Source organism: Caretta caretta, chromosome 1 (genome assembly GCF_965140235.1).
Source record: "Caretta caretta isolate rCarCar2 chromosome 1, rCarCar1.hap1, whole genome shotgun sequence".
Lineage (NCBI taxonomy): Eukaryota > Metazoa > Chordata > Testudines > Cheloniidae > Caretta > Caretta caretta.
In genome coordinates this window covers 101,412,245-101,427,223 of record NC_134206.1, presented here as the reverse complement: position 1 = coordinate 101,427,223, position 14,979 = coordinate 101,412,245, and the positions used below count along the sequence as shown (strand labels likewise).

At 38.7% G+C, this 14,979-nt stretch overlaps 1 protein-coding gene across 3 annotated transcripts in view; it reads left to right on the top strand.

The window, feature by feature from the left end:
- TMTC4 (transmembrane O-mannosyltransferase targeting cadherins 4) overlaps positions 1–10,155 on the top strand; it is a 57,774-nt gene extending 47,619 nt beyond the window's left edge. For all 3 annotated transcript variants that reach the window (XM_048854385.2, XM_048854376.2, XM_048854367.2), the window contains 6 exons: positions 189–296; positions 401–542; positions 1,327–1,441; positions 2,560–2,672; positions 7,134–7,203; positions 7,726–10,155. In XM_048854385.2, the coding sequence (XP_048710342.2) occupies positions 189–296; positions 401–542; positions 1,327–1,441; positions 2,560–2,672; positions 7,134–7,203; positions 7,726–7,877 (700 nt within the window). In that variant the 3' untranslated portion in view covers positions 7,878–10,155. The remainder of the gene's footprint in view (positions 1–188; positions 297–400; positions 543–1,326; positions 1,442–2,559; positions 2,673–7,133; positions 7,204–7,725) is intronic.
- The last annotated feature ends 4,824 nt before the right edge of the window (positions 10,156–14,979 follow it).

Here is a 14,979-nt window from a genome sequence, read left to right as displayed (position 1 = left end):
ATTATTTCACTAAGCTATCCTAACAGTTATTTAATTTCTCAGGCATAGTAAGACTGAGAAAATGTTGACTTTGGGATTTCAGCTGCAAAATGTTGCAGTGTCACATAACTAATCATCCAGCTGAAAGGAAAGGGAATGACTACAGTACCTTGTTTCCCTACGAGTAACACATTTCTCTTATATTCTAGGTTGAACCCCAAATATGTACACGCCATGAACAACCTTGGAAATATCTTGAAAGAAAGAAATGAGCTCCAGGAAGCAGAGGGGCTGCTCTCCTTAGCTGTACAAATACAGTATGTTAAAAGAATGGCAAGCATTGTTGCATCAACTCACAACAAACAGTACAATGGGATCTTATATTCCATATGCTAAAATGTATTTTAAAATTATTGCCTAGGCCTGATTTTGCTGCTGCATGGATGAATCTAGGAATAGTACAGAATAGTTTAAGAAGGTTTGAAGAGGCAGAGCAAAGCTACTGGACTGCACTTAAACACAGGAAAAAATACCCAGATTGTTACTACAATTTAGGACGGTTGGTAAGTGTTTATTTTTTTGTTTAATGAAATTGTGGCATATGATTAAAAAGTTATTTAAATTGTGATAAAGCAGAATTTACACTGAAAATCCAGCTATTGCTCAACACTGACAATAACTCAGATTTGCTTGAGTGTAGATTGTGGGTGATCTCATGTTTTATAACACCATCTCTTGTCAATCCCCATGCTACCTCTCCCTCATCTACAAAAGAGGCATGCTTCCTGAGTTTGTCATTACTTTTTCATATAAAAACATACAAATACAAATATATTGGGGAAAAATCTAGCTTCTATGCTTCACAAAGCTGCCTTTTTCTCCAGGAGATAATTACTAGTCACTTTTCAAAATCTTGGCTTCAATTCTAAAAAAAATTAGTATATTTCAACAACCTGTTGTGTAACAGAGCTATACCAAAAAGAAAAAAAGTTCAATGCAGATTGGTCTCAATATTTTATTTAGATTTAAAAAAAAATGTGTATGCCCATCCTTTTCCTCTAGGCACACGTATATCTAAAAACCATAAACAAGTCATACCAGAAAAGCAAAAGGAAAATATGAATTTTTCATAAAAAGGGATTATCTCTAAAGATTTAAAAATACCACCGCTCTTCAATGTACCCTTGTCTGCTGAATGGGATAGCATTCTGATACTACATACATGTTTCAGAAAAGACCCTGGGGAACAATGAACAAGACACATGAGTATCTCTGTACCATCTTTAGCATGAATTTTATGACAAAAGTAAAGCAGGATGTAATTACTGTGGATTGCCTTACTTTCAGTATGCAGATTTGAATCGCCACATAGATGCATTGAACGCATGGAGGAATGCTACAGTTCTGAAACCAGAGCATAGTTTGGCTTGGAACAACATGATTATATTGCTTGATAATACAGGTACAGTATATTAATGGTTTTGATGGTTACTTACATAACAGCTCTTATAAACCTTGAAGCTAGCAAGAATACCAACCTGGCTCAGAGACTTTTAGGGATGTTTATGAAAAAAAAATGGAGGATGCCTGGACATCTCTCTCCCCTGCTCCCCTCACCCCAAAGAAACCAGGACCTCTCTCTCCTCACTCCCTAGAAAAACAGGGATCTCTTTCCCGCCCCTTCCTGTCTGTGGCCAAGGTGGGGGCCTGCCCCCCACCACTGTGTCCCCGACTTCTACCCCCAAACAGGGAGAAAAGGAGAATTGGCACTAGGAAAGCTGCCCTCCTAGGTCACCTAGGGCCCATAATTACCTTGGTCAATTCCAGGTGTGGACCTCCTTCCCAAGAGGATGATACCCTTTCTTTTCTCCCTCCTCTGTCACATTCCCTCTCCTGCTCCTCCTCTTCCTCTCCCACAGCCTGTGCAGTGAGGGTCTGATAGGAAGCAAATCACTGCAAGTGTCAGTGGAATTTGGGGTCCTGGATTCACCACCCAAGCCACAGGCTGCGTGTTGCGCTCTAACTGCTCTGTATGCTAGTGTGCTCTAGGTAGCTAGTGCGCATTAACATAGTCTGGCAGGCTCCACGTGGGGCAGTTAGAGTGCAACACACAGGCTGTGGCTTGCGTGGTGAATCCAGTCAGGCAATAAAAATTCCCGCAACCAGTTCTTGACTTTTACTAAAAATAGCCTGGTTGGGGAGGAGGCACAACAGCGCTGCCGGGGCTTGCAGCTGTTCCAGCCCCATTGCTAGTCCTGTGGCAGGGGCTGACTACCACTGCTCCTGCCCCGGGGGAAGAGGGCTGACCCAACCCAACCCCATCCCACCCCAGCTGCTGCTCTGGTGGCCAGGGACTGCTGTTCCGGCGGCCCTGGGAATGGCAGCTGCTCCAGTCCTGCCCCAGAAGAAGTCCCGGAGGTCCCAGAAAGTCACGGAATCCGTGGCCTCTGTGACAGAATCATCGCCTTATTTATAATACAGTATACATATGCTCACAGTGTGGAAGTAGCTAAAATATTAGCTATGTTAAAAGTTATCTTTTCTTTCCCTTCTCTCCTTCGTCACGCTATGGGCTCCCAGGGAATTTAGCACAAGCCGAAGCAGTTGGAAGAGAGGCCCTGGAACTGATACCTAATGATCATTCTCTTATGTTTTCTTTGGCAAACGTACTGGGAAAATCACAGAAATATAAGGTATGTAAAGGGGGAAGTGATCTGAATGTTTGCATTTAAAAGTGAAATCTGTGGGAGGAAGGCACTGGACTGTGACTCAGCAGTTCAGGGTTCAGTGACACACTGCCACAGAACTCCTGTGAGACATTGGGCAAGATACTTAATCTCTCTGTGCCTCAGTTTCCCAAATGTAAAATAAAGATAATTCCTTAACACCCATTGTGTCATGAGAATAAATCTGTAAATACTTGGGGGCATCCAATCACTGTGGTGTGTACTTTGAAAGAGAGCCAGATAATGAATTTAAGTCTGTAGATAGGACAGGACCGAAAGAACCAACCAGTCCTTGTACTTGGACATAAGGAAAACTTCTGCAAATAAGGGGGTAAACACAATTCATCTGGTAAGTGTTAGACATTTGTTTCTGAAAAGTAATTGACTGCCGCATGTAATGAGAATCAGTCTCTTGATTACATATTCTCATCAGTATTTGCCACGATTCCTACAGCATGAAGGAGAAATAAAACGCACATTAACAGGAGACTACATAATGGAAGGGCAGCAAGGAAAAAATGCAATTAACTTTTCCATTTGGTCTCATTTTCTGTAATGGGTAGTTTAGGAGCAAGCTATCAAAGTCAACTCATGCATCTGTGGAGTGTTTTGTAAATGGATCAGCAGTGGCACACAGCTCTACATATGTGTCACAAAGGGTTTGAGTTATGTTTGCTTGTTAATGAGCCAAAAGTTAGTCTTATTTTGTGGAATCACTTACCAAGAATAAGCCACCTACTGTGAATAACTGTAGTTGTCCTCACTGCCTCTGTATTCATCCTCATCATCTGCAATATAAGTGACAGGAAGAGATGTATAATCTGGAAGCTTTTTGAATTCCTCATATAAAAAATGTTTGCTCCACTAAGATCCTTTGATTTGTAGCAATAATATAGCACTGAAGTAACATCCTGAATATATCTTGAATGAGAAGCATTTATGACCTCTAGACCTTTCAGGATAGAAATATATATATATTTTTTTTCACCGATTACAGTGTCAGGTGATATTTATCTCCATTTTCTTGCCCTTTTCCAGGATGATGAAACCGAGCCATGTATCTAAGCTATCAAGTTTGCTGTAGTTGTCACAGGAGAAATGCACTTTCAGAGAGGACTTAAAAGAAAAGAGGGGAGTTGCTTTGATGACCAGCTCAGGAAAGTCATTCTGTTTGGAGTGGGGTAGTATGGAAGAAATTACAGAGATGGTTGTGGGAGAAAATGGGGCTCTGAGATTAGCATTGTTAGTGGAGGGGAGGGAACCAGAAAGTGGTAGTGGGAGAGAATGTGATGAGAAGCTCAGTATGATCAGTGGGGAAGTGTGGAGTTATGTAGGGCCTTAAAAGGCACTAACAGGCAACTTGAACTTGATGTGGTGTAGCAGGGGATAGCAAATGGAGAGATTCAAAGAAGGGACTGATGAGGTTTGTTCAATAGGGAAGGAAAATGATCTTAGCAGCTACGTTCTGTATGGACTGGAGGGGAGGAATGTAGGCATCAGGAAGGCTAGGGATCAGTAGGTTACATGGGAGATGATGAGAGCCTCGACAAGAGTTCTAGCTGTAAGGACAGAGAAAAAGGGATGAATCTCCGAGATCTCTTCTAGGGAAAAGATTCAAGATTAGAATGTGTCAAGTGCCTAGACATGTTGAGTGAAATTTGTGTTGGGGAGAAAGATTAAATGATGATATGGCTTCCAGCACTTAATGGATAGATATTCTCATAAATAATGTGTCTGCATAAGGATTGCTAAGGTGTCAGTTCTGCCCTTGAAGCACACTAAGCTTGTTTTTTCAATCCATATTCCTTTTGAAGCAGTCTATTGATTTGGAAATGTCTTGCCAGCTTGAAAGCTAGGTTTTCTTTCAATATGACTGCAGCAATGTTCCCTGTAGTTTCAAATTCACTATGCATTTTTCCAGAACGGATGACTTACAGAAATGTAACTCCTAAGCATACAAAAGATGGAACTTCTTAATTGAGACCTGGTTTTAGCAAATTAGTTTCCCTTCCTTTTTGAAATGAACAAAGCAACTACAGATCTCGGAAGCTCTCTAATGCTTTGAAACTGTGTGTATATTATATGTTTATCCACAGTGTTTTTGTTCTAGAAATACAAGATGTTAGCCCTATTGGCTAATTCAGTGGGTCTCCATATTTGAGGTAAAAACAAACTCGTTTTGTGCTGCAACTCTGGCAGCAGATGGAATATGCAACATGCTTTTTTCAAAGCCTTTGCTACACACAGTGCTGCAAGTATCCTGACAACATTAAATTTAAAGATTTGGCTGTCCAGACCAACTGAAATATTGCCCAGTGTACTGAAATGTTTATTTAATGCAATGGGATATTCTTCAAACTGCCTTTAATCATCTGATGCTCGTCGACTAACTGCTGAGCAAAGCAATGGCAATAAAATCTTTTCAATAAGTATGTGCCAGAAGGCATATGGTAATGGGAGTCAGCTGCAAACGTGTTTTATTAAGTTTTCTGGAGAACACCATGCACAATAACTGTACTCTATAATACTTGGATAGAGGAGGAGTGAGTTCCTGTGTTTGTTGCTCCTACTGTGTGGCTGATGACAATTTATTGAAAGACTGGGTTAACTGGGCAGCAGCTTATCTGTGCACTCTGATGGCTGTATCTTCACAATGGAAAAAGTAGAAGTCTACTTTTTAACTAAAATCTTAGAATTTCCAGCATATTGGATAATGCAGCAAAGATTGCAGCAAGATTCCAACATTGTGGGAAGTGTGACTTTATTAATCTTTAACTTTTTTCCTGCTTCTGCTGTTAGGGCAAGTTTGTTTGGAGGATTTTGCTGTGTGTGTATGTGTAATGAACTTGGAGACAGATGGAGATGCCAATCCTGCCACCAAAGGCCTGTTTTCCCCACTTGAGAGAATTCAGATGCATGGTTCAGTAGCTTGTTCCCATGTAAGGATAGAGTAGGCCTTCATGGCTGTGGTTTATAAAACTTTTCTCACAGGACAGCCTGTATTTGGTTTTTGGGCCTAAGATGTCAAGGCCTCATACACCAGACAATCATCTAGGAAGTAGTGGCCTTTCCTGAGGTGCACTGGACTTTAACTGTGCATTAGGGTATGCCTACACAACAGCTGGAAAGTACAATTCCCAGCGTGGGTAGACTTAGACATACGTGCTAGCTCTGCTCAAGCTAGCACCAAAAAATAGCAATGTGGCTGAGATAGCCCAGGCGGTGCCTTGGGCGAGCTGCCAAATACATACCCAGGGGGTTGGGCGGGATTATACTCTTGCAGCTTTCCCAAACTAGTGCCCATGCTGCGGCAGCTACGCTGCTATGTTGAATGCTCCAACTTGAGCGGAGCTAGCATGTCTGTCTGTCCGCACTTACCTACACCCGCAGACTCAAGGAACACAAAACGTACCACTTACAGCTGGCCTTTTCTCTCTACGTCTTTTGCCTGGGAACTGAGCTAGAGACTGTCCAAGAATCTAAAATGTACAGCAGCACAGAAACTACCTAAAATTACCCTTCTAAAATACCTGAACTTAACTTTTTTTTTTTAACCATGATGATTTTTAACAAGGATTCTCTGGACACAGAACAAAGATCTCTACACTGGCAGCTAGCATGGGGAAGACAAAACTTGAAGTGGTTAAGAAACTGACCAGATTCTTATAATCTTGGCTCTGAACATTTGGTGCCATGAGAGGCCTTTGCTTTTCTAAAAGGTTCCCAGATGTCATCAGTGCTGCGGGCACATCCCACAAGTGGGAATATTCAGAGGACACTTGCAGATGTAGTGATTTTTTTTTCAGTGATTTGTAGTTTTTATATTTTAAAGTAGAGGTACTGTTCCTCAATGTGGATTATATTCAGACCTCAGCTTCAGATGTGTTTACTGTAACTGTGTGTTAATAAAATTAAGAAGTGGTTAATTTTTAGAACAGTGGGAAGAATGACAGGTTTCAGAGTAACAGCCATGTTAGTCTGTAACTTAAAGGCAAAAGCTTTTGCTGAAAACTTAAAAACAGTACAAAATAGAACATTATCTTGGGCCAATAACAAGCAGGGAAAACTTCTACCTAAAAGGTGAATATTTTGAAACATTAGGAATATTGGGAAATTTGATTAAAACGTACACTGCTTTGCAAACTTAACCATAGTGGGTACTGCTAGTTGCCTGCTATAATAGTAGAAGCCTGTGATATGTTGGTGCTTGTGTAGTTTATATTTAGTGGAGGCTGCAGCCACCAAAGAGCAACAAGTTCAGACAGTGTTCTATATAACATTGTGGGGAGGTAATGTATTGTATAGAAGAAAAAATATGGCTACAACTCTAATACAATTTGTGAAGTCTTTGTGGTGCTTGGGTGCACTTGCATTTTGTGTACTACATGAGTAACCTATACTGTTGACATCTTCTTCCAAATTATTCAGGAATCTGAAGCTTTGTTCCTCAAGGCAATTAAAGCCAATCCAAATGCAGCCAGTTATCATGGTAATTTGGGTAAGAACCTTTCTAACTCCTCAAGAGCAAACTTTTATCAAATGTGCTGTTTGTTCCCTTATGTTTACTGTGTATAAAAAGAAGTTTTGAGACTGTTCCTGCTGGGTGGATTTCTGTTCTGATTAATTTCTAGAAAGCCATCAAGGAAATGGGGCATCAAAAACTAAAAGCTGTCACATGGTATGATAGATCAGATAGGTTGAACGTAGTAGTCCAGAGATGGCAGAACTTCAGTGGCTGCAAATTGATTCATTTGAACTATGCTTGTAAATCTTTATGAGCTCATATAAATACAGTAATTTATGGCTACAACATATTTCATTCCTCCATCATTCCATGGCTGGTTCTTTCCCCAAGCTCTGCTCCTGCAGCTGGCAGAAGAACAAACTACTACTGTGCCACTAACCAGCAAAAAAAACCACTTTATTGGAAACAAATGCTTTAATGTTGTTTTCCAAGCGATTGGCAATTTGCACATTATTCAACAATACTGCTAATGAAAACTACTCATTGCTGTTTCAGCTGTGCTTTACCATCGCTGGGGAAATCTTGACTTAGCCAAGAAACACTATGAAGTCTCTCTGAAGCTTGACCCTGCTGCACCCGGGACCAAGGAAAACTACAGCCTCTTAAAAAGAAAACTGGAACAATTGCAAAAGAAAGGCAATGTCTGATGTTTCTTTTTAGGCTGTCAGCGCATGCTGTATACCTTTAATGTTACAGGGCTACTTTTAACCATTTAAGGGATTCAGTCACAGAGTTTTAAAAATAATAGTTACAGCACCACTAATGCACACTCAAATGCTTGATTTGGTCTTACATTGGAAATGTATCTTTTTTTTTTTCAGTTGACTCAACTGTAGATTCTAAAATTTCAGCTCAAGAATGTTCTTTTCTGTTTTTGTTTTTTGAAATCTTTAACTGTTTTTAAAGCCCATTAAATACCCATGTCAGTGTATGTGAAATTTAATGTAGTGTGGAGTTTCACAACACTATTTCACAACACTATAAGTAAATAGAAAGTTTATTTTCATATGCAGTTGACTCATTCATCTGACTTTTAGTATCAGTGTAGAATACTAAAATGGAGAAAGTGACTCTGAAGAAATGGCACTGTCCTACTTGAAAATGGGATCCCTTACACGTATGCAGAGTCATAGATATTCACTTCAGAGAGTGAAGTGGATTCCAGTCTATATAGCACATCAACAGAATGGTTAATCATTACAATTGTAGGTCCAAATTCTGACTAAGTTTGTGCCTGTGCAAACCCGTTGACAGCAATGGGGTTGGCAAAGGTGTAAATGAGGCCACAATTTGACAAGCATAGGGTTATCAGCCCTATGTGATGGTGCACTCGGTCAAGGTGGAAGGACCCCAGGGACAGAAAGTCTTCCCAGAACAATGTAGTGGTACAAGTGGGCAGCACTGGCTAAGGAGTGAGTGTGGCCGTGGTACAGGAGGTGCACTGATGCAGCCTTTTCCCAGTCAGCCTCTGCTGGCAGGACTCCCCTAGCAGCCATTAAAATTGTCTTAACTCTTGTGGCAGGATGGTGGGGCAAACACAGTCAACCCTATGCCCCGGGTTAATTCTTATCTTCTTGGGCATAGCAACTCCCACTGGTTCAGGAAGTTGCAACTTGGAGTTCCTGCATCAGGGATGAACCAAGCACAAAGCCACAAAGAAAATGACGTGCAGAATCCCTTCTACTGGCACATGAACCATAAGAAATCCAGATTCGCTTTCAGATCTCAGGGTGATTTCGCTGAAGTGGCAATTAGGGGAAAAAAGCATCTTTTAATTTATAAACACAGAAATATTATATGGAAATGACTGAGACATTTGTACAGCACCACTTTTGGAGTATGCTGCACTTTAAACTAGGGTTTTGAGTTAACTCATACGATTAACTCAAAAAAATTGCGATTAATGGTGGTGTTCTGTTAAACAATAGAATACCAATTGAAATGTATTAAATATTTTTGGATATTTTTGTACATTTCCAAATATGTTGATTTCTATTATAACACAGAATACAAAGTGTACAGTGCTCACTTAATAGTATGATTTTTATTACAAATATTTGCACTGTAAAACGATAAAAGAAATGGTATTTTTCAAATCACCTCATACAAGTACTGTACTGCAATCTTTGTCATGAAAGTGCAACTTACAAATGTAGATTTGTGTTACATAACTGCACTCAAAAACAAAACAATCTAAAACTTTAGAGCCTACAAGTCCACTCAGTCCTACTTCTTGAGCCAATTGCTAAGACAAACAAGTTTGTTTACATTTACGGGAGATACTGCTGCCTGCTTCTTATTTACAATGTCACCTGAAAGTGAGAACAGGCCTTCGCATGGGACTTCTGTAACCAGCATTGCAAGGTATTTATGTGCCAGATATGCTAAACATTCATATGCCCCTTCATGCTTTGGCCACCATTCCAGAGGACGTGCTTCGATGCTGCTGATGCTCATTTTAAAAAAAAAAGCTTTTAATTAAATTTGTGACTGAACTCCTTGGGGGAGAATTGTATGTCTCCTGTTCTGTTCTGTCTGCATTCTGCCATATATTTCATGTTATAGCAGTCTCAGATGACCCAACACATGTTTGTTTTAAGAACACTTTCACAGCAGATTTGACAAAATGCAAAGAAAGTACCAATGTGAGATTTCCAAAAATAGCTACAGCACTGGACCCAAGGTTTAAGAATCTGAAGTGCCATCCAAAATCTGAGAGGGACGATGTTTGGAACATGTTTTCAGAAGTCTTAAAAAAGCAACACTCCGATGCGGAAACTACAGAACCCAAACCATCAAAAAAGAAAATTAACCTTCTCTTGGTGGCATCTGACTCAGATGATGAAAACGAAGATGCGTCGGTCCGCTCTACTTTGGACCGTTATCAAGCAGAACCCGTCATCAGCATGGATGCATGTCCCCTGGAATGGTGGTTGAAGCATAAAGGGACATACGAATCTTTAGTGCATCTGGCATGTAAATATCTTGTGATGCTGGCTACAACAGTGCCACACAAACGCCTGTTCTCACTTTCAGGTGACGTAAAAAAGAAGCGGGCAGCATTTTCTCCTGCAAATTGTAACCAAACTTGTTTGTTTGAGCGATTGGCTGAAGTAGGACTGAATGGACTTGTAGACTCTAAAATTTTACATGGTTTTATTTTTAAATGCAGTTATTTTTGTACATAATACTACATATGTAAGTTCAACTTTCATAATAAAGAGATTACTTGTATTAGGTGAATTGAAAAATACTATTTTGTTTTTTACAGTGCAAATACTTGTAATCAAAAATAACTATAAAGTGAGCACTGTACTCTTTGTATTCTGTTGTAATTCAAATATATTCTATTCAATTCAATGTGTTTGAAAATGTAGAAAACATCCAAAAATATTTAAATAATAGTAAAATACCATTTACCATGTGATTGTGGTTAATTTTTTAATTGCTTGACAGCCCCACTTTAAACTTTTAATTAGCAGCACAGAGGAGGGAGTCAAATGCTGTTCGTGTGCTGGTATTTACATAGCTCAACATAATGTTGCTGCTTCTGTAAATATTTATCTTTTTAAAAAGAAAGTGGAAAAACAATCTATTGGATGTGAGAATTGAGAGATTTGACCTCCTCTCTCTCCATGTTCCTGCATTCTGTATTTTTTTTTCCATAGGAAGAAATTGATTCATGCAATATTTGCAACTTTCCTAACTTGTGTGGTAATATTGTACAGGCAGTTCTGATATATTCTTAATATACCACTCACCTAAATATGAAACTGTTTAAAATGTAAGGCAAATGTCTGCCATAGTACAGAATATTGCATGATCTTGCCCTTCTGAATACCACGTAAATGTTTTACATCTACTGTACTCTACTTTTTAAATGTTTTGCTTGGAAAAGAGTGCCACATTTGGAACTAAAATACAAGTGGCAAGTTTTTATAGATTTTTATATTCTGTCCTACAGCTCAGCCTAATATGCATCAAATGTAGAAGGCATTGTGTTAAATAGGCTTCTAGACCAAAAAAAAGGATTTTGCTATGGAAACTAGTTTCTAGCAGACAAAAGAAATGACTTCACAAAAACAAGCCATATTGGTTTATTCACAATGTCTGTTGTAATTGAGTTCTAAATTATTATTCTTGTCATGTAGTTCACATGTATGATCATCCTTATTGGCATGTACTGTTTGTTTTGGATTAATCCAGTAGATCAATATTATACTTAGGGCACGAAAACTCTGCATTTCATTATGCAGTAAACCCATTACACGCACTTGTCTGGGGATGCTGATTTGTCCTCCTACTCTGAGTTTCTGATGGATTGGGCCTCCTATTTTGTACTCTTAGTATTTTAAAATGTTTATTTACTCTTCTAGTAGCAACCCCATGATCTCTTCTTGATTTATATTCAGGCTATTTAATATCACTTAACTTTTTATTGGTCTTCATTGTTTTAATTTATAATTATTTAGTGCAATAAAAATGAAAGGTAATCACTTATATCAATTTAATAGAAATGGTACACTTTTAGCAGAGTATGTCGGAGCTCAACTGGCTTCTGAAGAACTAATGTACAAGATTCTGTTTATATAAAATACCCCCTAAATCTTTCAAGAACACTAAATATCTTCCACTTTATGCTCTCAAACAACTTAGTAATGCAACTCATTCAATGTATTAGGCCTATTAAAGTATTTATGAATTTACCTTTTTAAAATGTTTAATTTTCCACACCTGGTAACTAACTCCTGAGTCAGTGTAGAAAATATTGCCTGCAAGAGAAAAAAGATGTAAAGAGAGGGGTTTCACAGGAAGGAGATTTTATAAGCTTAGACCCATTTGTTTTTTAATAATTTTTCTTTCCACTATTGCTAATTGATAATATCAATATAGAATATTACTATTGCTAATTTCTCCTTGCCCAGCTGATCAATCCTTTCCTATTTGATTATGCAGTGAAGTCATAAATCTATATTTGTTACATTGTATTAATTTCCATAGCAATAGATTGTGAGGTCACAAGTGCTTGGTCACTTCACTGTTCACTCATTTAAACAAAATTACGAAAAAAGAGCAAAGGTAGGCAGCATGCTCCAATGGATAAAGCACAAGATTAGACATAGGGTCTGTACGCTACTGCTACTGTTAATCACTGTAATTTTGATTTACTCACATGTGGAAACATTTCAAAAGCATCCACTAACTTTGAGAGCCTCTATTTTTTGAGTGTTCAACTTCTCATTTACGGCCTGACTGTCGGGATGTGCTGAGCACTTGCTGTTCCTGTTGATTTTAACTGCAATTGTATTTAGTATATCTGAAGATCAAGCCCTAGGTGTCTGTTTGGACATTGTGAAATTGAAGCACTCAACTTTTGAAAATGTTGGCTTTACTGTCTCCCAGCTATACTGTATGCATCTGTAAAATTGGAACCAACTACATTTGTTCGGCACCTCTGTAAAAAATAGTTGTGATCTAAGGATGAAAACCTCCTTATTTAATATAAAAAATGACGAGCCAAATTAATTGGTTTGTGTACATATTCTCCCCATGCTACAACATCAGGCTCTTAAGATACATATAGTTCATACAATTCATTATAACAATGAAAGAATCTCAGAAGAATTTGAATCATATCAAAGCATCCCACACAGCCAACTATACCTGTGATACGAAGTCATTTTCCATCTTCATGTGCAGTTGTTCTTTCCTTCCAAGGAAATCCCCTACTGGTTAAAGTTTCTTCAGACTTAACTCCTCTTCCTGTCCTCTTCAACTAGTCTCCTGAGCCTGAGGTCTGGATTCCTGAAACTCCTGGTGTTTCATCTTTATGGGTCCACATCCTTATTGTGTGTGTCCCTTGCATCAAGAATCCTACAAGTATTGTTGAGCTCAGGCTGAATGTGATATGAGCAACAGGTACACCTGGGGAGGTCAGATGGCAACAGTAACTGGATGAGGGAATGAGATTGTAAAAGACAAGTGAAGGAAGAAAGAAATCAAAGTTTGGGGTTGTGTCTTGTGTGGAGGTTTGTTACGGGGGGGATGGGGTTACTGTTCATACAAAGGTTTGGCTACCCAAAAGAATCGCAAGTTCAGACTAGGGGAGTTTATTTTCTGAACTAGTATTACCTATTGCTAAGTTATATATGATCATGTTGTATTTTAGTAAAGTTGTCATTTATTTCATTGTGTCCAGTTTTACACTAGTTTAAAAGTAATCAAGCAGATAACTGTAAATCTGTAAAGCTCTTGATGGGTTTTTTTTTAGTTTAAAACCCTGTCCTTTGGAATTCCAAGCTCTAAACTGTAGCATATTGCTAAAAGAATAAAATGTTTGAATTAAAAACATCTAAATATTTTATTTAGATGTTGATTCCTTTGTGCATACCAGGTTTCCAACAAGCATAGCTACGTCTGCTGATTCAAACATGATCCTCATTTTCAGTGAGTGAGCAGTACTTGTATTTTCAAAGTCCTTTAGATGAATCTCTTAAATGTGCCCTCTACTAACAAATCTTTTGTAATATGAAAGACCATAATCCACTAGGAATGAAAGTGAGAATACAAATGAAATTTGCTATAGCATAAAGGTTAAGTACTGTACACCTGCTACTTTTAAAGACACAAATACCTGTAGCTGCATGACTCATGTACTGGAGGATTGATTGTACTGTTAGCAAAATGCATTGCCGTGTTGTGGCATAGGTGTTTGGTATGTCAGTGTATGGTATATTAGAAATGATTCATGGCTTATTAAATTATGGGGTTTTGTAGAAATCTGGTCACAAGAAATTTGAAATCCGTGGCTTTGAATTTGATGCTGATATCTGAACTCTTCTTTTTGATGTACTGTTAATGATCTGAGTTGCAAATAGTTATTCCAATTTACAAAGTTTCAACCAAGAAAGACACAAACATTTGTAATAAAGCCCAGTAATAAATCTGCATTTTTGCTATCATGCTACTGAGATTTTATTTTTGCTTGTAATTAAATAAGTGGTGTGTTTATCTGAAGCAGGACGCAAAATGTGCTAGGCACTATAGAAAAATATGACATCAGAAGACATGGTCCCTGACCTGGTGTGCTTACAATCAAAGGCCCTGATCCTGCAAACATTTACACTGGATTAATTTTTATGATTGTGAGTAGTCTCACTAAGATTAAATGGGGCCTAAAAAAAAAAAAAAAAGACAGAGCAATCAGCCTGGGTGGAGGGGAAAGTGCAGCAAACGTTAGTTCCAACTTTAAAAATAATCATATAACACTATCCACATGTACTCTTCCCAGCCATTGTTAATTCATTGTGGTTAAAATTCACAAGGGGGATTTAGGTACCACTAACATTCACAAGCCTAAGTTCAGCTGCTGCTTAAACTTATAGGCACCTAAATTTCTACCATTAAAGTCCCTGAGGTGTCTACATTTTGGTCGGTAGGCATGCATGCAACCACCTAAATCTTCACACCACTCAGCAGCTTGGCATGTAATTCATGCCTAAAGTCCAGCTGGATTCTACAACTAGGTGTCCCCTATCTTGTCTTAGGGACCAGATCACATAGGCATGCTCAGTTATATCTAAACCCTTACAAAAGCAGCTGCTGCTGCCGGTGGGTACCTGCATTTGAAATATTGATCTTTTAGGCTGCTGCCCCATGGGCATTTCTGCAGAAATACTAGTGGGGTGTTAGGCTACTGCTGAAACACGGGAGGTATATGGTTGCTAGAAAAAGGTAGGCAAGGTCAAA